Source organism: Siphateles boraxobius, unplaced genomic scaffold (genome assembly GCF_051911475.1).
Source record: "Siphateles boraxobius isolate OS27281-9 unplaced genomic scaffold, OSU_SipBor_1 11, whole genome shotgun sequence".
NCBI lineage: Eukaryota > Metazoa > Chordata > Actinopteri > Cypriniformes > Leuciscidae > Siphateles > Siphateles boraxobius.
This window is the reverse complement of record NW_027508711.1, coordinates 3,330,707-3,357,882: the sequence shown is the minus strand read 5'-3', so window position 1 is coordinate 3,357,882 and position 27,176 is coordinate 3,330,707. Positions and strand designations below refer to the sequence as shown.

At 37.0% G+C, this 27,176-nt stretch overlaps 1 protein-coding gene across 9 annotated transcripts; it reads left to right on the top strand.

Annotated features, from left to right (window-relative positions):
- The first annotated feature begins 324 nt into the window (after positions 1-324).
- On the top strand, positions 325-27,121 carry dennd1a (DENN/MADD domain containing 1A). 9 transcript variants are annotated; one of them, XM_077194194.1, is made up of 25 exons: positions 335-475; positions 1,910-1,974; positions 5,898-5,941; positions 8,543-8,592; positions 8,762-8,881; positions 9,000-9,069; positions 9,866-9,946; positions 10,482-10,535; positions 10,786-10,896; positions 10,993-11,093; positions 11,670-11,715; positions 11,857-11,958; positions 12,526-12,651; positions 15,456-15,557; positions 16,663-16,750; positions 16,856-16,893; positions 17,022-17,093; positions 17,318-17,374; positions 17,474-17,590; positions 17,754-17,831; positions 19,851-19,921; positions 21,089-21,217; positions 22,256-22,302; positions 22,389-22,535; positions 23,240-27,121. In XM_077194194.1, exons 1-25 carry the CDS (start codon positions 459-461, stop codon positions 23,251-23,253), a joined length of 1,947 nt encoding a protein of 648 aa, XP_077050309.1. In that variant the 5' UTR covers positions 335-458; the 3' UTR covers positions 23,254-27,121. The 9 variants fall into 9 exon arrangements, with proteins under 9 accessions (XP_077050311.1, XP_077050307.1, XP_077050309.1 ...); XM_077194195.1 differs by having other exon boundaries at positions 22,389-22,545; positions 23,240-23,380; XM_077194196.1 differs by lacking the exon at positions 21,089-21,217 and having other exon boundaries at positions 325-475.
- The last annotated feature ends 55 nt before the right edge of the window (positions 27,122-27,176 follow it).

Here is a 27,176-nt window from a genome sequence, read left to right as displayed (position 1 = left end):
ATTCACATCAAGAGGCTCAGTTTGGCAACACCATCATCTAAATACCTAGGATACATTCTCCTTTCATAAAGTTTACCACAGTATTTTTAGACTCTGACTCAGTCACTGCACTCCTAACAACAAAAACATCTACACTGACCATCTGTCACACAGCTGTAACAGTTGTTATTGCAATTCATTGTTGCAATGCCCAGGCATCATACTCCCTTCTGTGTCAGACGACTCGTACGTCACGGCTCTGTGGGAAATGTAGTTTGGCGCATATCGACTGACAACTCCAGAGACGCCCAGAAAACTACAACTCCCATAGTTCACCAAGGCCGTAGTACCGTGATCCGCGCGTGGAGACCATGGCGTTCCTGTGCAGTATGTGACGGGGGTAACGGGAAATATAACTCCGACAGCGGGTTATTGCCACATAATTCAGAGGAAAGGATTGGATTTGAATAAAGGATACAATGGGCTCTCGTATCAAGTAAGCGTCAATGTCTCTATCCCCTTTTGTGTGACAGACAGTGTTGTTATAAATGCGAGTACTGACCTCCCTAAAAGGCCTGTTTAGACTTGTTGCGACAGAGAGAGAGACTTTGCTTTGCGGATTTGGGTGTTTGTTTAGTTATTTGTATAATAAATGCAGCACTTAATTATGTTTTCATGTATTATATTACCTGGAGGGTTGTGCATTTTTACAGTAAGTTACTGGAGATACATGAAGTCCATGAGACTGATTGTTTACATGTCCTGCAGGGATGAATTACTGTTCATTTTTTTATGTTAATAAGAAATAATTTTCACAGCTTGATAAAATAAATGCATATCTATATTAAATAAAGCAGACACATGTATTTCAATGGAGGTTCTGGAGTCTATTACATTGTTTCCAGCTCAGTGAAGCTTACTTGCTTTGGTAAGCCAATGCATTGAATGAATAAGACATGATACAGAGCAGTCTGTGGTAACAGTGTTTTTCAGGGTTTAAAATTGGCCCACGATAAGATGTTTTGGAAACAGCATGAAGGACAGAACGAAGTCAGATGTAAACATATTTTCGCTCACTAAAAAGCTTTTCTTGTACACATGGAAAAGACAGTCATTCAGTTTGTGAAGTTATAGTCTTTATCTTCGTAGTTGATAGTAGAGGTATTAGATATCCTAAATTAAACAATCATTTCCAGAACGTATTTAAGTTATATATAGTGAAGTTGTTGAAAATATTCAGTATCCTTATGCATTAGTGTCTATTATATTTAATTCACATTCTGACCACCATCTTAATTTTAATTATGCCATAACATAGTTTCTGCAATACTTGTAAAATATTTGCAAACATTAAAGAATCCGCGCTAATGGCTGTTAGTGTTTTATTATTAGTTAAGATTATTTTGTGGTTTCTGTTATGGTAGTCAATAGTCAGATAAGATCCTCTTTTCACTACAGTAGACAAGCCTAATTTCTGTAACGTGGTGAATGTGACCCTATTAATCTAACATCAGATCATGGTCCCACACGTCTTTAGTATTAGCTATACAACAAGATCAATTTAGTTAGGCTATTTTTTGTATTTGTTTTTTATTTGTTGGCTGACTTTATATCGGTCATAGTGCTCATATTAATGTTAAAACCTTTTATTAAAACTACAAGTAAGATGTTTTTACTATGTTGCAGACAGTGTGTATCTTTGTGGGCAAGATATTTAGTAATGTGGTCAGCTATGTTGTTGTTACATCTCAAGTCAGTGGAACTGTACTTTTTGGGTTCAAATGGGGAATTTGTTGTAATATCTCAAGGGCAGATTTTTAATGCAACATTTAAATGTTGATTTTCTTTTAAAAGCCTTAGTTAGTCTTCACATTCCTTAGAGTATATCCTTATTTGACCTCTGACCCTTCCTGTGCTATTTTTGTTTCAGGGAGAGCCCCGGCTCAACCTTTGAGGTGTACATGGAGGTGGTGCATTCTGGGACGGCTGGCTCTGGTGTGTCCTCTCACTCTGTTTCAGAAATGTGATATACTTCTAATAATATTCATGTCGCCCACACATACTGTACTTCCTCAGAATGATATGTTGTATTTTTTTTTTAAATAGGATTCTCAGTATCTAGTAAGGAAGAGCAAGATAAGAAAATTTGGTTTGATATATGATACATCTACAAGATTAGCCTGACTGTTAGCCTGGTGTGATTTAAGTTTGTAGTGGTTCAATGAGTGAATCTAAAAAAACAAATATTAAAGTGAACTCAATGTGTAACTCACAACATTTCCTGGTGTGTGATCAGGAATGCAGTCAAAGGCCTGCTGAGTGATTTAGTGCATTGGGAGTGTGTGGGTTAAAGCACTTAAATGAACAAAAGATCCTGGTGTGTATTATCAGTCCACCAGGAAACCTGTTTACAAGTAAACAGGCTGCTATGGTGAGCACTTCTGAGGAAGAACCGGCCACTACAGTTAAAGTGCCCCTATTATGCTATTTTACAGGCTCCAAATTTTGTTTGGGAGGTCTTATACAACAGGTTTACATGCATCAACGGTCAAAAAACAGTTTCATTTTCTCATAATATACATTGCACATCACTACATTTCAATGATTCTCAAACGACTCGATCAGTCTCATAATCTGTCTCTCTAAATCCCTCTTTTCTGCGAAACTATTCTGGTCTGATTGGCCAGATGGCCCTGTCTGTTGTGATTGGTCTACCGCGTACAGCGCGTGTTGGAAGCTAAACTCCGATTATTGTAACTGAACTTTAGTTCCGTCCAGAGGCTTCCTAAAACTCAGTGATTGTACACACTGTAAAGACAGTAATGATGACGTCGATTTTACGATATCAATCCGAGCGCTAGTCCGATGATGAAACCTTGGAAGAACTAGTTATTCAACCCGAACCTCCATCGCAAGGACGACTCGAGAAGGACATTTCTCACTCAAACACTACTCATTTTGAGGTACATTATGAGATGTTGCAACTGTAATTCCTCACCATCAGCATTAACAAAAATATGTTCATCAATAAACGGATGTGTATGTTTCTAATTTATTGCTGTGCACATGTGGGAGCTGTATCAATAACGGTGCATATGTTCACCCAGCACTACGTGAATGACTGATGTAACAAACGTTTGTAAAACAAATCTTGCTCCATCTTTTATCTTTACTCAAAGTAGAGCTGGACGATATGGCCAAATTTTATATCACGATATATTTCTTAATTTCGGTCGATACGATATAATTCCGATATCGATATGAACAATATAAAAGCCTCAGAAAAAGTGCAAAGAACGCCCACAACAGATGTCTGTACATACAATCTTTTGAAAAATGAATTGGCCAAGTCTATGAAACCTGCTGGAGTCTTTTGGTACTGCACCATAACAAACTACATGAACCAATGAAATAACCCATCATAACAATAATATTCTCTTCTCAATACCTGCTACAAGACTTTGAAAGCATATGGGTAGCAATATTCAATTTGAAATGTAATATGCAAAATGACAATGCAATATGTAAAATGTTGTAAAACATTTCTGTTTTTAAATTTACATTTGCCATTACAATTCTGCAACGTTTGGTGCAAAATTAAAATTCAATTATATAATTTACAATTGCCATTTCATACACTAGTTTTAATTTGTAAATTGAATACATATTTTAACGTTTTATAAGTTGCAAAATTAAAATGTATTACAGATATGACTAGATATGTTTAACATGTTCAAGCAAAAACTATAGCAAAATGATCATTTAAATGTTATTTTTCTCAATTGCATTTACACTCTCAGTTAATACACTTGCGATTGCATTTTCATTAAATGTCCCGCAATGAATGTAGCAAAATTCAATGCATTCCGAGCCGATCACGCCCCCTCGCGCCCTGTCAATCACTTCGTGAAGTTTCGGTTTCTTAGATATTACAATCATATATATTGGTCATTCTGAGGTCACTCAGCATCCCCACATGCTCCAAATTCACGCAAAAAGTCTTGTTTGTTTGTGCTTCGTTTGTGCCGATTAAAGTTGTGTTTGTGCTGCTTCTATCGGGTCGGGTAGCACTGCTTCAGATAGTGGAACAGTTTTGATGTGTTCCCGCTGCTAGTCGGCACCACTTTCCGGCACATTTTAAAGCATGCTGAAACACCGAAACACCACTGAATTTATACCACTGAATTAGTCTTTCCTCTCTTATCAACTATTTTGTCTGCTTTCTCCTCACTTGTGGAAGCTCGTTAAGTCACATTTGTATTGCGTTCAGGGGCACTCATTCTGTAGCTGAAACTTGCCGCGTTGGAGATCAGCCGTGCTGAGCTGAGCACTGGCTGCGTTTCTGTGGTGTACGTCATCATGAAAGTAGCTAATTGTGTTCTGCTCTTTCTGACGGCTGCGCGCCTAACGTCAGTTATATTGAAATATCGAAAATGTGTTTAAAAATCATATCATCGTTATCGGAAAAAAAATATCGCGATATATATTGATATTGAATTATTGTCCAGCCCTAACTCAAAGTAGTAAGAACGACAGACAATCTGCATTAATAGACAGTTTTAAGTAATAGGGGTGGGCCTGCTTAGCAAACGTATTTCAGTAAGACAGTAATAACGTGAGTTAGCCAGAAATTTACACAATATAAAACACAAAAGTACGTTTTTTGAACACCCGGTAGAAAATAAATACATCAATAAATATTCATACTTACAGGTTGTGATTCTGAGGAGCAAGGTGGTCTAAATAAACTGGGTACTGACCCATACTTCAAGAGCAAGCGTTTTGCGAATCCCGTGTTGAACTTGCGTTGAAGCAGTCGTCAGTATCGTCAGTAAAAGTATGTGTTTGAGGGCTGGTCAAGTTGTTCGCAGAGGGACAACATAGGTGGGCAATGCATTATGCAAATGTCTTATCTAGTGACATAGAACAGTACCGCAGTAGGATTCGAATTACAAACGACTAGTATGGGTGGTTCAGAGTCGATTGTTTCTTTGGGAGACAATAACTTTATTTATCGTGCACTTTCAACTTTAGAATATTTTGAAATATCCAATGAAATCACCAATGATATCTAACTGTGTCATACATTTTGTTTGTAAATGCTCAAATCATGACAAAAAAATACATTTTTTTTAGCAGTGTGCATGCACAGTCATAAGTGCCCGTCTCAGAACACTGACTGTTTCTAAAGCAACCAGAGCTTCTACCTGCAGCTGCAGTGCCAATTGGCTCTTTTATTTATTCTGTGCATTGCACTTTCTCCCATTCATAGTAATATGAGTGCAGCATCTTTTTATATCTAAAGTCTTTGGTAATATGTACATGAGCTGTTTGAGAACTTCCCCAATGCAGACCTCTAGGCGACTGTTGCTTAGTGACCGTATGGTTTGATGAGGGCAGCAGGAGCAAAGCATCTAGGGTGTTTTCTGCTGAGACAAGCCCTCCCATGATGCACACAACCACACAGTCACAAATCAGTGGAAACTCTTTCAGATCAGCCCAGAAGTTTTGTGTCAGTATACTCAACCCTTATTTATAATTGACAGTGAAACTTAAGATAACCTAAATATGTCACTATGCAGGGTTTTTTTCATCTTAGTCTGACAATAACATGTACGGTACTCAAAGATGCAGTTTGGCTGAAAGTATCTTAAAATCAGGATGCAATCAAAATTGATGACATTTACTTTCTATAAATTGTCATGTTCCTGTTCTTATTTTGTACGGTACATCGTTTTTACATATTAAACCAAAGAAATTAAATCATTGAGTTTTGAATTCTGCATCTGAAACTGTCTGATAATAGTGATAAGGTTGGCTGGCAATATGTGGAAACCATGCTTGTATAGAAAACAGACATTTTTATCTGTGTATTTGTCTATATATTGTTAATAATATGACTTGTGTGTTCTTCTCAGGACCAGAGGTGCGAAGGAGTTTCCCCGACACATACGCTGACCAGGTTTGCACTTCATTATTTGCTTTCTCTCTCTCTCTCTCTCTCTCTCTCTCTCTCTCTCTCTCTCTCTCTCTCTCTCTCTCTCTCTCTCTCTCTCTCTCTCTCTTCTCTCTCTCTCTCTCTCTCGCTCTCTCTCTCTCTCTCTCTCGCTCTCTCTCTCTCTCTCTCTCTCTCTCTGGGGACGTTGGGGTGGGGATCTCATAATTGCTGTTCACCTCAGTGATAATGCAATGAGCACCTGTTCTGGCAGATGGAGTTTAAACCACTAGAGATTGGGTGTAATTCTCTGATCATGCCATGGTACCAAACATCATCTTTATGCAGTTTTATCAAACTTGCATAGGATTCAGACGCAGGCTAATAAAGAGGAAATGAAAGAAAAGATGCGTTTGCTGAATGCAAAATCTGCTTACTCCATATATAGTGAATGTCACACTATATAAGGGGACTAAGTAAGCAATATGCTGATGTAAATACTGTGTGCCTGAGAGTGCTCAGTTTCTGTACTAAGCAGATTTTTGTACCTGGATAAGATAGACTAGTAGAACATACTACTGTATAGTTCTATAATAAAGACATCAATAACATTCACTATAGTTGACAAACATGTTACCTTCAGGTGATAACTTTTATTTGGTCATTTGAATTAAATCTTAACAATAGCGTTACCAACAAATTAATAGCGAACAATTATTTGTTTATAATTAGAATAGTTATTTTCTAATTATATATTTTTTTATTAATTAATTTATAATTGTACACAACTGAATATTTTTTTTAAATAATTTATTTAGATTTTATTCCTGTGATTCAAAGCTAAATTTTCAGCATCATTACTCCAGTCTTCAGTGTCACATGATCCTTCAGAAATCATTCTAATATACTGATTTGCATGATCAAAAAACATTTCTTCTTCTTTTTCTTCATCTTAATGCTGAAAACCGTTTAGTCAAGTTCAACTTAATATTTTAGTGGAAACAGTGATGAATTTTTTTCCAAGATTTTTGATAAATAGAAAGAACAGCATTTATTTGAAATTTAAATATTTTGTAAAGTTATAAATGTGCGTCCTTGCCGAACTACTTTTTAAAAAAAAAAATCTTACTGCCCCCATATTATAGTTTATAACATTTTTTAATTCAACTGATCATGACTTGTAAAAATAGTGAAATAAAGATTTGAGGAATTAAGGAATCTATAATGCATTAAATGGGGAATGGGAAGCAATTTCAGACCAGGCAACTGGTTTTAAATGTTAATGATGCATTGTCATGACGATATCACCTACTAAAGCTGGTGTGTGCGTATAACTGGAACTGAAGTGTGTGCCAGTTGTTTGCAATTTCACAGTGTGTCAGCACACTCACCCTGATTGTTGGGTCCAGTGGTCCCAGAGGACGATCTGGGTGTCAGAAACCAGCGGTGAAGCTCTGTAATCTGGGCCGTGTCCCCTCCCTTGCTATTGTTCCAGGGATAATCCCTAACTCCTGACACAGATGAGGGCAGGAAAGACACACACACACACACACACACACACACACACACACACACACACACACACACACACACACACACACACACACACACACACACACACACACACACACACACACACACACACACACACACACACACACACACACACACACCCACCCACCCCTGGGGGCTTAAGTCCATATGGAGGGGTACCAGAGCGACCGCTCGCACACAAGGGTTTGGATACTATGGGAGTCCCACACACAGTGCCATCTGTACATTTTGGCCTTTTGTGTGAACAAAGTTGATAATTATATTTCAGTGTACTATACCGGTCAAATATTTAGAATAATTATGATTTATTAATGTCTTTGAAAGAAGTCTCTTATGCTCATTTATTTGATCAAAAATACAGCAATAATATATTGTGAAGTATTATTTCAATTTAAAATAACTGTTTTCGATTTTAAATTTTCAAAATATGATTTATTCCTGTAAGACAAAGCTGAGTTTTCTTCAGTGTCACATGATCTTTCAGAAATCATTCTAATATGCTGATTTGATGCTCAGAAAACATTTCTTAATTAACAATGTTGAAAACTGGAGTAGTATTTTTTGGGAAACTGTGATGCACTACCATTCAAAAGTTTTAAGTAATATTTAAAGAAATGAATATGACAGTAAAGACATTTATAATGTTACAAAAAATTGATTATCCATTTCAAATAAATGTTGTTCTTTCAAATCATCAAAGAATTATTAAATTTTTTTTATCAGTTTCCACAAACATTTTAAGCAGCAAAAACAGTTTTCAACATTGATAAGAAGAACTATTATTAATAATTGAGCACCAATAATAATTGATGATAATTCACAGCAAAATCAGCATTTAAAAGGATCATGTGACACTGAAGACTACAGTAATGATGCTGAAAATACAGCTTTACCACCACAGGAATAAATTACATTTTAAAATATATTCAAATTTAAAACACTTTATTTTTGATCAAATAAATGCAATATTGGTGAGCATAAGAGACTTCTTTCAAAAACATAAAATAGTTTTTAATTACTCAACTTTTGACTGGTAGTGTATAAATTCTTTTTTTTCTTTCAATCTGTTTTCAGGAAACGCTACAGACTATCCCAAAGTTTTGTTTCCCCTTCAATATGGACAGGTAATGTTACATGCAATCTTTAATCTGTTTAGTTATTGAGGAACCTCATTTTTACACTCTCTTTTAAAGGGCCTCCAGCCTCACTGTCTTTGACTAATTCCAGCTTCTCTTAATCCTTCTTTATACGTTTTGACTCTAATTTTGTCTTTGACCCTGTCTTGTCTGTCAGTATGTCAGTGGGCCACGTGGGGCAGAACTTCACCTTTGTTCTGACGGATATCGAGAGTAAACAGCGCTTTGGTTTCTGTCGCCTCTCATCGGGAGCTCACAGCTGTCACTGCATCCTCAGGTACAAATCGTTGGTTTTGAGAGTACAAGTTTACATTTTCATTTAAAATAAGCTATTTTTGTCATCCACCTCCTGCAGATCAAGTTGATCTAATTGTAGACTCTCTGTCTCTGTTCAGCTACCTGCCCTGGTTTGAGGTGTTTTACAAGCTGTTGAATATCCTGGCAGACTATTCAACCAAAGGACAGGTAAGTGGTGCACATATGACAATATATGTCGTATATCATATGTCACTGGGTCTTATATGCACAAATGTACACATTTAATTAGCAATGTAAATGAGGATTTCTCACTGATTTCCTACTTTACATTAAGGCCTTAATTACAATTCCCTTAAAAAACTGTAACCCTGATCTTCAAGTTGTATGTCTGTATTTGCTTACGTTAAGTATAATGTCTTGTTTGTCTTTTAATATTTATAATGTATATATAGAGATTTGTGGTGTAGTATATAACCATTGTCCTGTCTTTTATGTATTTTTGAAACTTTTGACTGCCAGTCTTGGCCAGGACTCCCTGGGAGAAGAGTTACTGTAACTCAATGGGACTTTTCCTGGTTAAATAAAGGTTAAATAAATAAAATCAAAAAAAAATTATAGGTTTTTCATGAGCAGAAAATCAGCATATTAGAATGATTTCTAAAGGATCTTGTGGCACTGAAGACTGGAGTAATAATGCTGAAAATTCAGCTTTAAATCACAGGAATAAATTACATTTATTATTAAATATTATATCAAAAATATTTTAAATTGTAATAATAGTTGACAATATTACTGTTTTGAATAGTATTAGTGTAAAACTTTTGAATGGTAGTGTAAATCATTTAGGAGGATATTTTCAGCTGTTTGACCCCAGAAGTGTAGCAAAGTCGAACATGCATGCATGTAAAACTGATGTAGCAATGCTTAGTTAAAGTGATTCAACATCTTATTTATATAGCAAAAAAAATAATTGTTTTTAAATCTGTGTGTATTTGTGTTTCAGGACAGTCAATGGAGAGAATTGTTAGAGTCTCTACATGTGTTAAACATCCCTGTCCCTGGAGTGCCTGTGCATTTGAGTGTGGTAATATATAGAAGAGGTCTTCTCGGGTCCCTCGACCTGAATCGGCCCAAATCACTTCTTACCCGACCCGACGTGTATAAATACTTTTTTTTTTTTAAAGCAAAAGCTGATATAATTACAGTGTTTGGTAATTTACCTATAGAAGTGCTTATTGACAGAGAAGGAAGAAAGATAATATTGTCATATAATTATTTTATATCTATTTGTTTTAAATAAAAATAGTTAAAAACCTGAAACAAATAGAAAGCTGGCATATTTTATATGGATCTTCTCAGGTCCTTTTGATAAAAGCACATTTATTTTAAATTACCTGAGACCCGAAGCTACTATTACCAGACCTGACCCGTGTCCAAGGCACTCGTCAAAGTTTTGGACCCGAAACCTCGGGTTTTCAGATCCAAGTGGCCCCGTGAAGACCTCTAATATACAGAAATACACATGCTTTCTTCAGATAAGATGTTCATATTATATTAATCTCTTGTATAAATCTAATTACATTTCTAATTAGATTATACATTTCTCTTTCCCTCTCTAGCATTTGTTTTTCACAGTGCCTGATCCTAGGGAATTACCCAGTATACCTGAAAATGTAAGTCTGACTTATTACCTTGACCAAGATATCTTAACCCTATTAGTCACAATGGTGACTAATTACAATTTGGATGGGACTTTTTACAAATAGTAAAGGATGTCTGAGAATACACACGTTTACAATTATAAAGTTTGTCTGAAAATTAAATTTATCTGACGTATTCTAACTAGTTGTCATTAATCCATATAACATGTCCAACACATTAAAACTCATGCAAAATGTTTTAACTGCTTTTCTTTATTTGCAGAGAAATCTGACCGAGTATTTCGTAGCAGTGGATGTGAACAACATGCTGCATCTGTACGCCAGCATGCTGTACGAAAGACGAATCCTTATTAGCTGCAGCAAGCTGAGTACTGTGAGCAACATCTCTACCACCATATCTTTCTATCATTGGTTGCTTCTTTACTCGTTTTAGGAGTATTAATAACCCCCCTCACTCTTTCTCTCTCAGTTAACCGCATGTGTTCATGGTGCAGCAGCCATGTTATATCCCATGTTCTGGCAGCATGTTTACATTCCAGTCCTTCCACAGCATTTAATAGACTACTGCTGGTGAGTACACTCACATCTATTCATGTATACTTACAAAGGGCCTCCTATTTCTATTGTTTTTAAATTAAGCTGCTTAGTACCTCACCTCAATTTTTATATATCAATAAGGGCATTATTTGGCTCAGTTATTAACTTTTTTCTCCATGAGACTTTCCTCACAAGATGTACAAGGTTATATATTTTAAGGTTTTATTAAATTAATTTTAATAAATATATCTTATATATTTTAAGATGAAAATATTTTAATAATTACATACAATACATTAACGGTAAGATAGTCGGTAAGATAAGAAGTCACTTATGAAGCTCACCAAGGCTGCATTTATTTGATCAAAAACACAGTAAAAACAGTAATATTGTAAAATATTATTACAATTTAAAACGTGATTTATTCCTGTGATGCAAAGCTGAACTTTTAATTTTTTAATGAATAGACAGTTTAAAATAGAAATCTTTTGTAATAATGTAAAATAAATGTAAAATAAAATGTTTAAATATGTTTGTATATAATCATATATTTAATACATTTTAAACAGCATAAAGTATACTGATGTGTGGTGTGTTTTTCTTTGTTAGCGCTCCAATGCCATACCTCATCGGTGTGCACTCCAGTCTCATGGAGGTATATTGACCTTATTTAACCTTATTTTACCATAACTGCATATTCATATTTCTCCATCTTGCGGTTATTGGTTTTAGTGTAGCTAAATTCTAGGCTGTATTTAGAAAGTTTTGTGTGTATCTGTGTTTGTTGTCGTAACAGAAGGTGCGAGGTATGGCTTTAGATGATGTGGTACTTCTCAATGTAGACACAAACACTCTTGAAACGCCGTTTGATGACCTGCAAAACCTTCCTAATGATGTGGTAAGTAAATAAGCATAAGCACAAACTGCTCAGATCTCCACAAAAGTTGTAAGTGTTTATTTTGATATGACGGGATGATCTGATATAGAAATATAGGTACTTTACTATAAGGTTTCATTTGTTACATTAGTTAACTACATGAACTAACAATGACCAATACTTCTACAGCATTTATTAATCTTAGTTAATGTTAATTTTTACAACATTTACGAATACATTTTTATAAATCAAAAGTTGTATCTGTTAACATTAGTTTATTGAAATGTGTATTTTTTGGTTGCATGCAAACCTATTGTAATATACCTCTAAAGCAAAATTAGGAACCTTTAAAATAGCATAACAGTAGCCGAATATATTGTAACATGGGTCACTATATCAGCCAAAATGGTCGCAATTTCAAGCCTTGCATAATAGGGGCACCTAAATAACTGCTGTAAAAATATATTGCTTAATGTTTGTTTCATAGTTACGGTTAACAACATATGAGACCATATTGTAAAGTGTTAACGAAATATATTTATAATGATGATATAAGTGATATACGTGATATACGTGTGTGTGTTGTAGGTATCTTCATTAAAGAACCGCCTAAGAAAAGTTTCATCAACGACAGGAGACGGGGTGGCCAGGGCGTTTCTGAAGGCACAGGCAGCTCTGTTCGGTAGTTACAGGAACGCGCTACACATTGAACCGGTGAGAGAGAAAGTTAGTAGTATTAATGGGCTCAGGGCTGAACTGGGACTAAAAATCGGCCCGGGCATTTTGGCCCAGACTGGCCCACTACATATAATCATAAACACAACCGATCTTTTCACGCCCCTGAATACAGTGTTTCCCCTACCATTGTTTTGGGGGGGCGCCCCGCCCCCCCAAAACGACCCCCCGCCCCCCCTAAAATGCTGACGAAATCCAGTCATAAAAAAGGAATTTAGTGTATAACGCGGAATTTCACGGAATTTGTAAATTTGAGGAAAAAATAGAAAGCAGTTCAGTACACTTGAAATCAAATCGCGATGTAGACTAGTGTGAATGAATATTAAAACACAAAGACTATTTAAATACGAATCCTGCATGTTCTGTGTGAATGAATGGTGCCGCCGACGCGCAGTTTCATTTACCACACACACACACACACACACACACACACACTGAAGCACGTGTGACGCTTGCGCTATTTTTTGGCCTATATGAAGACACAAACGCATGAACTTCCTCTCCAGGCTCTAGATCCACTCTGAAAGTCACTTCGTAATAGGGTTGGGAACCGAGAACCGGTTCTTATGCAGAACCGGTAGTGTTTTTGGTTCTGATGCGATGTGTGGACGAAGTGCTGGGAGCTTATCCTTTAATAGCGACGTCTCACCACATAAATATTAAAATTGTAATGAATGCACTGTCCCTCGCGCTATATAACAAGTTAAAAAAAATTGCGTCAGATATCAACGCAGAGAGAGAGAATAAGACAGTAGAGCTGCACCATTAATCTTTAAACGATCTCGATTCAAACACCCACGCGATCTTATTCCTAAATGACAAAAACTTCACACCGGGACATTCAAATCTGTTTGCGCTGTCGCTGACATGAAACATCTAACGTTAGCTTTACTTTCTGTCTTTTCAACAACACAGTATCGATATTTCTGTGTTAAAAATATTCAAATGATCACAGAAGTACTGAGATAAAAGTTTATAGTTCGAGAATAAACACTGATGTTAAAACAGTTAATCACCTTTTGAAAGTCGCTTCAAATAACGAAAATTCGCTTCAGAATTTACAAAATGTATATAATGAGCGATTACATCATGAATGCCTTTTTTCAAAACGTGTTTTTGTCTTATCCTGAATCACTACGGTAAGGCTGTAATAAGCGTTTAGACTCAGACTACTTTACACTGGTCGGTTCGGCACTGCTGCGGAGTAGCCCAGTGCCTGCGTGACTCACTCGCGTCATTGACATAAACATAGAGAAGTAGCTCCGGCTACAATGTTCTTCCGCAAGACGCATGCATTTCTGTTTATTAACTGCTAGAGCACTTTAATCCAGTAAGGAAACAAGTGAAGTTTCACAGAAATCAATCATTCAAACCGATTTAAAAAATATTATGTTTCACCTGTCTGGATCTTACATGTGTGTTCAAGCATATTCTACCCCTTCTGAGAGGGTATTCCACTGCTGGATATACAATAAGATATAGGAGAGGTCCCAAATTATCCTTGAGAATGCAACATTTTTTATTTTCCTTCAGAAAAAAATATTGCTAAATAATATGTTGCATTTGTTGACATTGCCAGTCTGTTAAACTCATTTGACAAGTAGGGCCTATCAGAAATAAAACACAAAAAGGATTGTGTATTTTCCCCGTACTACTATTTGTATTAGTTTTAATAATTTTTATTGAATGGGAACCGGAACCGGAATCGTTTGGCGGAACCGGAATCGGAACCGAAAAATTTCTTACGATTCCCAACCATAGACAGTATGTTCCCAACCCTACTTCGTGATCATTTAACCGCTTCATTTGAGAACAACTATCATCATGACATAAACACACAGAAACTCAAAAGGTCTTCACGGCAACCCGTCAAAATAAAAGTTCGGTTTAACTTGACAGAAATATATTACTGTTGTACATTAGAATTTAGATATGTCCCAATGTAATAATACACTAACACTAATCCAAATAAATTATCATCAAAACTGAAATTTTTAAGGAATAATCCATGTTTTAATTTTAACAGTAAAGCTCATTGTGCAGCAAGTTATTTGACAAAAAGTTTATTTAATTTCACATGATTAAAATTGATGATAAGTGATACAATTTTTGTTTTATGTCTTCATTTTATTACCAGAAAAAACACAACACAGAATTAGTGTTAGTGTGAATTAGCGCAGAATTAATTAGTGTGACATTTTTTTTCATATATTTAAAAAAAAAGTATTGTTTAATGATTCATAATACATGATTTCAATTAATTAGACATGCTTTTTGATTGCAAAAAAATTACACCACGTATCCGTAACACGCCCGCTCCGCAACACTAGCAGTACACCCCCCCCCCCCCCCCCCCTAAAAAAGAATCCTAGGGGAAACACTGGAATATGTATACTAACTCCTATTAACGCCACTAATGCTATGTAGACCGCCGATGTACAAGTATTATGGGCAGTTTAGACAAAAACAATTTTATTTTATTTTTTAAAATAATGATCTGTAACGGCCCAAATAGCACGTTGGCCCACCGAGAAAGTGCCCGGTATGCCCGATGGCCAGTCCAGCCCTGGATGTTGTTATGGTTCTGAGTGAAGTTCAGAAATGGTTATAAATGTTGGCTCTGAGCATTTGAGGTATGAGGTATTTGTGCAGTTGAATGTGCAAGAAGATTCAGGCTAGCTGTGAGACATTGTCCTCTAGTGGACAATGCATGTAGCTCTCTGAATATGAATGCTCAGGTATAAAGCGCCATGTTTTTCCTTCCCATGTGTCCATATGTTCAGGAGGAGCCAATCACGTTCAGTGAGGAAACGTTCATCACACACAGATCCAGCACAATGAGACAGTTTCTCCAGAACGCTATCCAACTACAGTTCTTTAAACAGGTATTACACACGTTTACCTAGCCATTTGAATGAGAGCATGCAATAGACATTTACACTCATATAAAACTAGCTAATTATGAATATTGCTCCATTTATTCTATAAGCTTATAAGTTTATATTTTGTATTATAAAACAACAGCTGTTTTTGTTTTTAGTTCAAAAATTACTAAAACTGAAATAACATTTAATTAAAGCTTTATTAATAGAAATATAAAAAACCCAAACCAAATATAAATGGCAAATGTACATAACAAAATTGTGAATGCTTTTCATGCTCTGTATAAATAGCTAATTTCACGTGCAAATTCACGTCTGTACAGTAGCTCAAACAAACCTTGCAGCTGTACTGGCATGCAGGAATAGGATGCAGAAGAAGAAAGTTCAACACTCTTCCTTTAGCAATAAAAACAACAAATTAAAAAAATTTGATGTTCAGCTAAAGTAATTTTTGCCTATTGGTATGTTTGAATTGGATCATCGAAGGTCAGCAACAAAGACATTGTTTCATAAAGTGAGACTAAATACATGAAGTATAATTGTGTAATTTAACATTATTTAATTATTGCAGGTTTGCGTAATATTCCAAGTTTGCATTTACTGTTTTTCTTCATTTTGAGAAATGCTGTTTTTGTGCAATTGAGTAAATGCATGCTCACATTTAGTCTATAACTATATAATATCCATCATGTTCACACAGCACATACAAAGCCTCGGCACTTACTCACTATTTCTCTCAACATGGGGACTGGAGAGCACTCAGTACATAAATGGGAAAACAAAGTAACTTAAGTTACTTGATTGAAAAAGTAACTCATATTTTGTTTTAAATTTAAAGTAATGCGGTACCTTACTAGTTACTTGTAAAAGTAACCTGATTATGTTACTCACGTTACTTGTAATGGGTTCCAACACTGATTATTAGTCATAACATGTTAACATGTTATTAGTCATAATCAGTTCAAGCTATTTGTGAGTTCTTTCTTCACTTGTTTTAAATGGATAAAAAAAAATGTGTTTGTTTTTTATAAAGTGTCATATTGGTTCTTCTCGCAGTGCGAGACGCCTGCATAGAGATCATTGCTTTATTTTGTGTGTGTGTTTGCAGTTTATAGACGGCCGTCTGGAGCTATTGAACTCTGGTGAAGGGTTCAGCGATCAGTTTGAGGAGGAGATCAACATTGGAGAGTATGCTGGTAAGAGACTCACTTTGTCTGTATGGTCACTGTACAGCTAATAAATTCATGTTATTCTATGTTATTGGTTTTAAATTTGTTTGTCTCTGTGTATTTTGGTTACAGGCAGTGATAAGACCTATCAGTGGCTTTTCACAGTGAAGGTGAAATTTCTTATTTTTTTTATTTTGTGCTGAAGAGGTAGAACTGTACTGATTCTAATATTTATTTTGGAGTGAATGTGTATAGTTGCTCATATCTGATGGTGTCTTTTTTCATCGTTTGCTTACAGAAGGGCAGTGGGGCCATCTTAAACACGGTGAAGACAAAGGCAAATCCTGCAATGAAGACAGTTTACAAATTTGTATGTATCCATGTGTAAACATTTGCTACTTCTTTCTCAGCAGTCTCTGTGTGAGTGAAATATTGTTTTCTCCCTGAGAGGGGTTTCTCTATGATTTTCTCTATATTTTTTTTATTCTCTTTTATATAAGATATATATAATTTCATACTTTTTCTTTCTTTTCATTATGAGAGATTTATCTGTGATGTCTGTGTGTAAGAGATCTTCTGATTTTTCCTCTACAGGCCAAAGACCATGCCAAGATGGGCATCAAAGAAGTCAAGAGTAGACTCAAACAAAAGGTGTTTAAACATTCACTCTCACAAACAAAAACACAATTATTCATTGTTTTTGCATAAACAAATGTGCATGCATTGTCATTCAAACTCGTTCACTTCCAGGAGCTTGCAGAGAATGGCTACTCAGAAGAGCCTGGCTCAACCAACTTACCCTCCACACACAGCAAAGACTCCCTCACCTGGGACCAGAGACGTCCAATCACAGTTCATTTTGGACAGGTGGGTGTGGGGAATTATTTAAGTTATTTCAGTTAACATGGACATAGTAATTAGGATTCAGTCCATTCAGTCGATGTTGGATTGTTCATTTTTAGAAAGCGTGTAAGAGAAACCATATTTTTTTATAGATAAAAGTGTGTGCATGTTTGTATGTTTGGAGCAGACTGATCAGGCACGGCCCCCGCGGCCACAACGCCCCCCTCCCCCCCATCCCTCCAAACTGCAGCGCAGCACACGACCAGTGAGTACATGCCGCTGACCTCTGACCTGTCACCCTGAGCTCAAATATTCCCCTCTGACCTGGCGTCTGCACTGGAGTTTGTTATATTTGTGTTCTGCAGGACACTGTTTGTGTGCATGCGTGTGTATTTGTCTGTGTGATCTAACTTCAGTTCTTATTCAACAGATAAATGCACGCTCACACACATGAAAGAGTTTATCATGTGTGTTTGCACTTACTTTCCCACCGCACAAACTTTTTTTCTCTGGTTTCAATCTCTTCTCAGGGTTTGACACTTACTTTTTTTTTCTGCTTCAAACTGTATTTATTTAAAGGGTCACTGAAGTGTCTTGAAACGCTCAGTGTTATTCAATGTGTTGATGTAATTTCCACTGAAGCAGGAAGACAGGGTGGGACATAGTGCAGCTCCTCCCCTTTTTAAAAATGGCCAATAGTGTTTTGTTTATATCCCAGCAAAATTTGACAGCTTATGATAGCCACAGTAGATTCCACTTTTAGATTTAATATGATACTTTTACTAAAGAAAAACTGAACAATCATGCTGAGGATGTGAATTTTGAAAAGTGTGTAATTTTTGTTGGTGTATGGCACCAATGCTATCTCTACTACTCGTCAGTGCTGTTCCTCCTAATCTCCTCAATTTTGCTTTAAAATATAGCATTCTGTGTAGAATTCAAATGGGTCCGATAGGTTTTCTGGCTTGCGGCGACTTGAGCATGTGATCCGCTCTGTGCTACTGTGTCTCCGGACCGGAGGAGACTGTGTGCGCACGGCTGTGGTTTGCGAGACACTAATGTGAAACCAGACTTCATTCACCCCAATGGAAAGCATTTATACACTGTCTGAGCATTTATACACTGTCTAGCACTATACCCTATATAGTGCTCTATGTGCCATTCTCTAAATAGAAAGTAGTAAATTTGTGAACGAGTGACTGATTTAAGCCGCAGCTTCAACGTCTATTTATAATGTAGGGGGCAGGACACTTTAGATTCTAGAGAGCATTTGATTGGACAGAAAATCTGATGAGAAGCTGAAGTGCAGAGTGATGTCATCAAAATCATTGATCCATATTGGCGGAAGTGAGAGACTGTAGGTTTTGAAAGCTTATATCCTCTAAATGTGAATTTTGTCATTGTTTTGGAGAACATATAGACAACCTTAAGGCTAAAATATTCATACTAAAAGCCAAAAAACTTTGATTTCATGGGGACTTTAATAATTATGTATATTCTAAGCATTTAATCAAAGTAAAGATAGTTTATTTTGTAATGAAATGTCAATAATAACCAGAAAAAAAATGTTGAAGGACTTTTAATCAAAATACTCCGGGACTTGAAATGTTTTTACTGCTTCCAGCTGCTCAATCAGCTCTTACAATCGTTTGAAATAAATACATTGAGTGCAATCTGCTCTGAAACCTCGGGCCTCCAGAATGTGTAACACGGCCACGTTATGACTTTGTACTTGCAGCGCTCACAAATAAATAATCGGCAATAATCACATTAAGCCATATTGCTATTCATGTTTTCCATCCTCAAATTTAAGACCTCCTAAAATGACAATTGGGACTTTTAAAATATAAAGGAATTGTTTTTTTACTTTAAATTTGACACCACCCATGGGGACCGTTTATTCGTACGTATACTTCTAAATACATTTTACAGTTTGCACACATCTATTTTTAGTCACAAATGCAAGTGAAATGCTCACAGTCGAGGCCTGATTCTGGACTTTAAGAGCTAGAGATGGTGTATTTAAAAAGCTTTTCAGCTCATTTTTGCCTCTGAATCAGTTTTACTTTTACTATCAGTATAGAAAAAATTGTGAGCCGAATGAATGTGGAAACCTCTACCAATTTGGGATGGTTTAAAAGGTGCTATACTCGGGCTGCCACTCAGGCAATTTTGTTTACATTTGACAGGATTTTGACCTCTGACCTGACAGTGATTTAACAAGTCCTGAACTTTTTTAGACATTAGGATGCTGTTTAAAACGTGTATTTGCGTGTGTTTGCAGGCTCGACCTCCTCGTCCTCTGGTGGCAAAGAGACCACGCAGTAACATTGGGGTAGAGGGAAGCCCTGAACAGTAAGACTTAACTGCTTAACCCTTTCTCACATATGCTTTTGCAAAACATAAACAAATAGACAATGGTCTTTTTGCTTCTGTTGGTTTTTATTGCACGGCTATATGGAATATTTTGCTCCACAAACATGGCATTGAGTGGTCAGATTTGTTTGTTTAATGATCTCTAAACTGTATAGCTATTTATCTGTTCAGAAGAACAATGAACTGGTAGGAAACACAAAGAGCTGGATGAATGAGAACTTAAAATAGAAGACATGCTATATTGTAGCAATGCTTAGGAAAAAGTAACTTGAGTTGCAGATTGGTAATAATATATAATGGAATATTGTAACAATATGTTGTTGTTTGGCCAATTGTTTTTATTTGTAATGAACTTTTTAGCAGAAGTTCCAGTCATTAAGCCATTATTAAAAATAATGAAATAATTAAAACTCATTACTTTTCCCCCCTCTTATTTTATTTGACTAGTATCCATGTAATAAGTGGGATAATGTACAGCCAACTGATCATTATGCTAAATAAACTCATTTGGTTTAATACAAGATGCCTCTGCTTTGCATCTGGGTCCTGATTTCCTTTTATTTTGCAATAGTGGCTGGAAGTGTTATTTTAGTATAATTTATATACTATTATAATTTTGTTTAAAAATTTTGATTTAGCTTGTACTTTTAAATTTTCAGTTTTCTTTTTAATTTGAATGTTTAGTAATTGTATGTACTTTTGTCACTTTCGTTTTTTTATTAAAAATAAATAAAAAAATATTGTTTTAAATTATTTTTATTTCTGTTTTGTTTTTATTTCAAAATGTTCAATTCAAAGTTTTTTTACTCAAAATTTACATTTTATTTCAATTGACAAATATGTTTTTAATATTTTTAGTTAGCGAAAACACTGGTGGCTGGCAGGCTGTACATTATCCCTCAAAGACAAATTAGCACAGCAAAAATGTTGTGGCCTTGATTGTGTGATTGCATGTCTCACTTGCTCTTTCCTTCTCTCTCTCACTCTTTGTGTTCTCTTTCACACTGGGATGGTTGTTTGTGATCTGTGTATTTGTGTGTGGTTACACCTGATACTTGGCTCTCTGTCTCTGCCAATTTGTGTTCATGCTTTCTTTTTTGTTGTTGCTGCTGTGCATCTCTGTATGTGTGCGTGTTGACGCTGTAGTTATGTGCGTCCAACTCGTCACTATACAGTGTTTCTGTGTGAGGATTCTTCGGGTGATGAACTGTCTCAAGATGACGACTCCATTGCTGCTTTTCCTGAACACTTGATGCTTTCTGCTCCTTTTGAATGGTCTCTGTTTAAGTGTTTTTCATTGTTGATTTCTCTAATGTCTATTAGTCTTAAAGTGAATATTTGATGGCCTTTTTACCTACTGTGCCCCCAAAAAGTATTTGGACACACTAAAAATGTTTGGATGTCATTGCTTAGATTAGAAAATATCAAACCATGTTGAAGCATTTGATATACTGATACTGTTCAAATCACATTCAAGTTAGAGATTTGTAAGTATGAATTGTATCAACTACACACAGGGGTACCTCAGGGTTTGGTGCTTGGCCCCTCCTTTTCTCCAGTGTTCTTCTCACTAGCCTCCCTGCATAAGTTATTAAAGGTCTACATGATACCAAGGATTAGGTGGTGTGTTTGGTCTCAAATGACAAAGTTTTTGAAATATTTTTGATAGTCAAACCTTGGAGTGTTTGGAGACCAGCTCTATTTTGTAGACCATATTATGAAGACCTCTCAGTCATGCAGATTTCTCAATACAGCAACAGAAAGATCAAACCTTTTGGATCTGAGCATGTCACACAGCTCCTTGTCCAAACTCTTGTTATCTCTAAACTTGTTTAGACTACCGAAGTGCTCCTCTAGCCAGCCTTAATGCATATGTTATTAAAGGTCTGCAAGTAATCTAAAATATAGGTCAGAGTATTTGGTCTTCAATCAGGACATGAGAGCATGTTAGCCTGTTGTGAGAGCCTGTTGTTATCTAATGCAATGACTACTATACTTTTAAGTGTGTTTTAATTGTCCACATGTTTTTTGGGGCCACTGTTCACTTAAATGCTGGCTTAAATCAGTTTTATTACATGGCTAGATTTAATAAATGTTATGCCTGTGGCATGCAACAGCTTATTTACGTCAAGTGATTTTGATTATTACTGTATGTTGACTATATCTGCCCATTTCAACAGCTTTTCATCTAACATGAAAATTACAATGTGTGTCTGTACTTGTCTGTGCATGTGTTGTGCGTTGCGTGTGCTTGTTTGTGTTTTGTGGCGTGGATGTTGTGCACATATGTTTTCGTTTACGTATGTGACTTAGGCCCCAGCCATACAGGTCTCTAAAAGAGGCGGAGCTTGTGGAAGAAGGTGAGGAGGTTGGGGAGCGGTTCCAAGGTAACACTGCTCCGTCCAGCCCTGTGCTACACAAGTTCTCTGACCTGAGCCTGTTGCAGGATGCCTTCCGTCAGCAGGGGGAACCAGAATGTACAGAAACTACAAATACCACAAAACCATCTCTCTGCACACACTCTACAATCAGTTCTGCACGGAGTTTGGAGGAGCTTCGGGCAGACCCACAACATGCCAACTTCAACTACCAGGTTAGACTATGTAAGCACTGAAATTATTTTGGATTGACAGCCACAATTTAATGCACGAGAGAATCACCTAAATCGCTGTATACCCAACCTTGTTCCTGGAGGCAATAATAATAATAATAATACATTTTATTTAAAGGCGCCTTTCTCGGCACTCAAGGACACCGTACAGGGATACATAAGGCATTTAAAAGCACCAGAAAAAATAAACAACATAAAAATAAAAAAAAAAGAGGCAGAGCAATTGATATCAAGTGAGATGAACAGATGTGTTTTGAGTTGCAATACAACTTCTTGTATACAAACACACCTGATCCAACTCATCAGCTTGTTGGTAGGCTTCAAGACCTGAAATGGATGGGTCAGATAAGAGATACATCCAAAATGTGTACTGCTGTTGTGTTTCCAGGATCAGGTTTGAGAAACGCTGTCCTAAATTATTGTTCCTCTTGCAAAGAATACAGAAGACACTCCCCAAATCACAATAATTGATGATGACAACCATAGCAATGCTTTGTCATCTCACGGCGGTAAACAAGAAGCATTTAATAAACTTTTGCTGGTCACTACTTGATTGTTTTAGGATTGGATTGCGGTTTTCACTCCTGTAAACACTCTAAACCGTGAAACACTCCAAAGCAATTATATTTATCTGTGTGCATTGCCTCTATCTATCTAAAAACTTGTTCTAATTGTTTTTTCTCCAGCGGATGGATCTTAGTTCTGGCGAGCGCACACGTACTCTCCCAGGTCTTAAAACCACCAATCCGTACAGCAAGCTCTGGACCCAACTGGAGGACCCATCTATGTTGCTTGGCCAAGAGTCACTATCCTGGGAGAGACCTCTGTCCGTGCCACCCTTGGAACCCCCTGAGGCACGCCCACCCAGCAGAGACAGTTCAAATCCCAGTGGAGAGAAGACTGAGGGGGCTTGTATCACAATCCCTCGTCCCCAAGGTCGGAAAACACCCGAACCGGGTGCAGTGCTGGCACCAGCTGTGACCCTGCTGCGTGGGGTGAAGCAAGTCTGCGAGAAGGAGGGAGGGGGGTCCGTTGGAGGGCAGGAGTTTCGGCAAGCGCTGAACATGTCTCCTCACTCCCAAGCACAAACTCAGGCAGACTTGTTGAAGCCAAACGAGGAACAGGGGCTGGACTTGCTCAGCTTGTTGGACCCTCTGTGCGGAACAATGAAGAACGAGGCTGCCCCATCTCTCTCTAAACCCCCTATACCTCCTCGACCCAACCCTCCAAGCCTGCCCGCCTTCCCCCCTCCAGTGTCACTGAACCCCTTCACCCAACCGTCCCAGTACCCGCCACAAAGGCACTATAGTCCTGTTGCCCCAGGTAACCCTTTCACCCCAGCCTACATGTCTTCCCCAGGTGCCAACTATTTCCCCACCTCTGCTCGCCCGTTCTCAGTATATGGTCAGGCATCTGCTGTGGTTGTGACCCCAACAGGCGGGGCGTGGTCAACTGGGTGCGTTCCTCCGTCCTCCAGCAGTAGTGGCTCTCTCTCAAGCCTCTTAGACTCGCCTGCTCCGTCTACTTTTGCCCAGCCTCCGCAAGTCTCCACAGACGCACCCCATGACCCATTTAGTGACCTTCTTACCATGGCAACCACACCAACAGTAATGGCCACGCCCCCCCCAAAAAAGTTGGAGGACTTAAGGAGAAGGTGGGAAACTTTCGACTAGCTCTGCCCACACATTTCCTCTACTGCTGCTACCAACCAGTGAGAGACTGCAAATTTAGAGCCAGTGGGTATTTAAGACTGCGCCTCCTAGTGGCCTGAAAGCACTGTTGAACATTTTCCTCCAGAGTGTGTTGTGCTTTTTTTGCGCCTAGCTCACTCACTTAGCCTTATGCACACTGATGCTAATGTTGTATTTCCCATAACAACTGGATAAACCGTGTTGCTCCAATAGCACCAATTTTAACACTGAAAGACATATTAGCAGAATAACACTGTATTTTCTGTAGCTAGCAGTGTAGTTCCCATAGGGATCAGACTACAATATTAAAGATACCATACAATAATGACCCACATCCTAACATTAGCGATTAGACTGACATTGCTTTTATGGCAGTAAACTGCACATCCTCTTAACAGTTAGTGCTGTTTTAATAAGAAGCTTATTTTTTATCCATACACATATATTAATTTAAATCATCATACCCTAACATCCACATTCTTGTTCATACGTATACAAACAATTGTTAAATTGACATTTATAACACACTTGAATACAAATATTGTGAATCCATAGTAAATTGCATACTACACATTCCACACTACCTTCTACATGATACAAGAGCATATGACATGTTGTGGCTGCTGTACCTGCAGTGTACTTCATATTTGCACTACATTGCATACGTTATACTACAATACATACTGCACTACATATTGTGCCCTAGTACAAACTATATACTACTCACTGCATAGAGCATTATGTGTGCAGCACAATGTTAGCACTCAGAACGGGTCAGAATTAATAGCCCTTCAGAACACAACACTGCCCCTAGAGGTCATTAGAGGTTTTTTTAGAGGTCAAAATGCAGGATGCATTTGATGCATTACCTCTTGACCAAAAAAGTGTCATTAAATAAGGTAAACTGAGTGCGTTTTTTTTTTTTTTTTTTTTTTTAGATTCAATATGTGGTAAACCCCGTACTGGTACAGGCTTTACCTCTTCCGCTTGCCCGCGTGTCAGTCCAAAAGTGTTAAAATGGGTCTCCTGGAACTGGGTTCTGTTCAGTTTCAAAATAGTTTAGTTTAGAGGCTAATTGTCCACTTGCTTTGATTTGATGTCGAAGTTTGAAATCATCTTTTATTCTGAGCATCATATAATAGTCTTATAGCTTTCATAAAGCCACCAATCAGACCTTTCTTTTTAGCACTACCCGTTCCATCTAATCTGCTACTGCCATGCACTCTGCATTATGGGTATTTATTTGAATGGATCTGTTTTGCGCTTTTTAAACATACATACTGCTATAAAGTGTGTTAAAATTAATCCTAACTCTAAAAGCTGTTTTTCTTGTTATAGACTGTGCCTGTTTATTGGGTTTAGTTTAGCACGATACACAATCTGTTTTGGAGGATCATTGTTTCATGCCATTTTTGGCTATATTTCTGACTGAGACTTGCAAGTAGGAGAACACTGTTTGTGCAGATCTTGACATGGAAAAGAATTGTGTACAACCAAATGCTCAAATCCAAAAGAAACATGTTATTTTGTCCATGTCAGGGAACATCAGGGAGTGAAATGGTGTCTCTTCTTCTCTGGTTTTATTGTATTTAAATATATGAAATAATGTTATTTGTGTTATTAAAGTGTTCTTGAACATCTGTATCCACCCTGTAGGGTTGTTAGAAAATCACATTTTCTGTTAGTTGATTCGATTGGACCACCTTTTATTTTTGGCCTTAAAGAGTGAGTTTATTTGGTCCTTGCAAGCAAGTGTGTGTTTGTTTGTGTGTGTTTGTTTGTGTTTGTTTGTGTGTGTTTGTGTGTGTGTGTGTGTGTGTGTGTGTGTGTGTGTGTGTGTGTGTGTGTGTGTGTGTGTGTGTGTGTGTGTGTGTGTGTGTGTGTGTGTGTGTGTGTGTGTGTGTGTGTGTGTGTGTGAGTTCGAGTTCAGAGCTGTTTTTGCTGAGAGGTTTGTTGTGTATACTTAGTCTTACAGCATGGGTTGTTCAGACATTTTGGTTCAAATATTGTCTTTGTCATAAGATGATTTCCACATGTTCACTTGGGCTGTAAGATTGATGATTGGTACAGCAAACACTCTCCTTAGTAAATAATTAATACGGAAAGTTTTATAGAAAATGTTTAGCAGAAATGGATGCTAAAACACAATTGGAAATTTACGAGTCACCCTTAAATAATACACTGACTGTAATGTTTGATAAATGCAAAACTTCACATTATTTACATCAAAATGTGTGTTCGCATATCAAGTGTTAATTTAAAATGGCAAAAGTAGACTTTAAGTTGAAATATCAAAAAAAAAGTGTGTTCGCTGAAAAGTACCTTTACAATTGTGGCTGAAGCAGATACAGTATCTTTGTTATTTTTTCAGCAACTGTCAGATGTGATGAATCTGTGGTATATACACAGTGGTTTAAAAGGCAATATTTAACTGGCAAGTCATTAAAGTGTGTTAAGTGTTAAATGTTGTACTGGGTAAAGTGTTGCACATCACTGTACAACAGACAAAGAGGCACATCCCTGAATGTGACCATGTATTCTGAGAGCAAAAAAAATTCAAACTATAATCTAACATAAAACAGCTTTTGAAAGTTTGACTTAGCATGGATTTAACAACCATTATACAACCTATTGTATTTTTGACAGGATCCTGTGATATCTCAGATTGAATGGTAGGAGAGAGCGGCTCTCAGCAAGATGAAATGATCAAAATGCATTTCTGATGTGTAAAATACATTTTTCTCTTGGAATGTATCCTAATGTGAACTCATATCCTGTTTATCATTTTGCACTTTTTTAATTTTTATTTGGATGTTATTTTTTGTGTTTGCCATAATTAAAAAGCACAGTATATTCCTGTGAAAGTTGTGAGCTTGACATTTGTTTTGCTCCCATTTATTTATTTTTAATCATTCTCATTCCCTGTAGAATG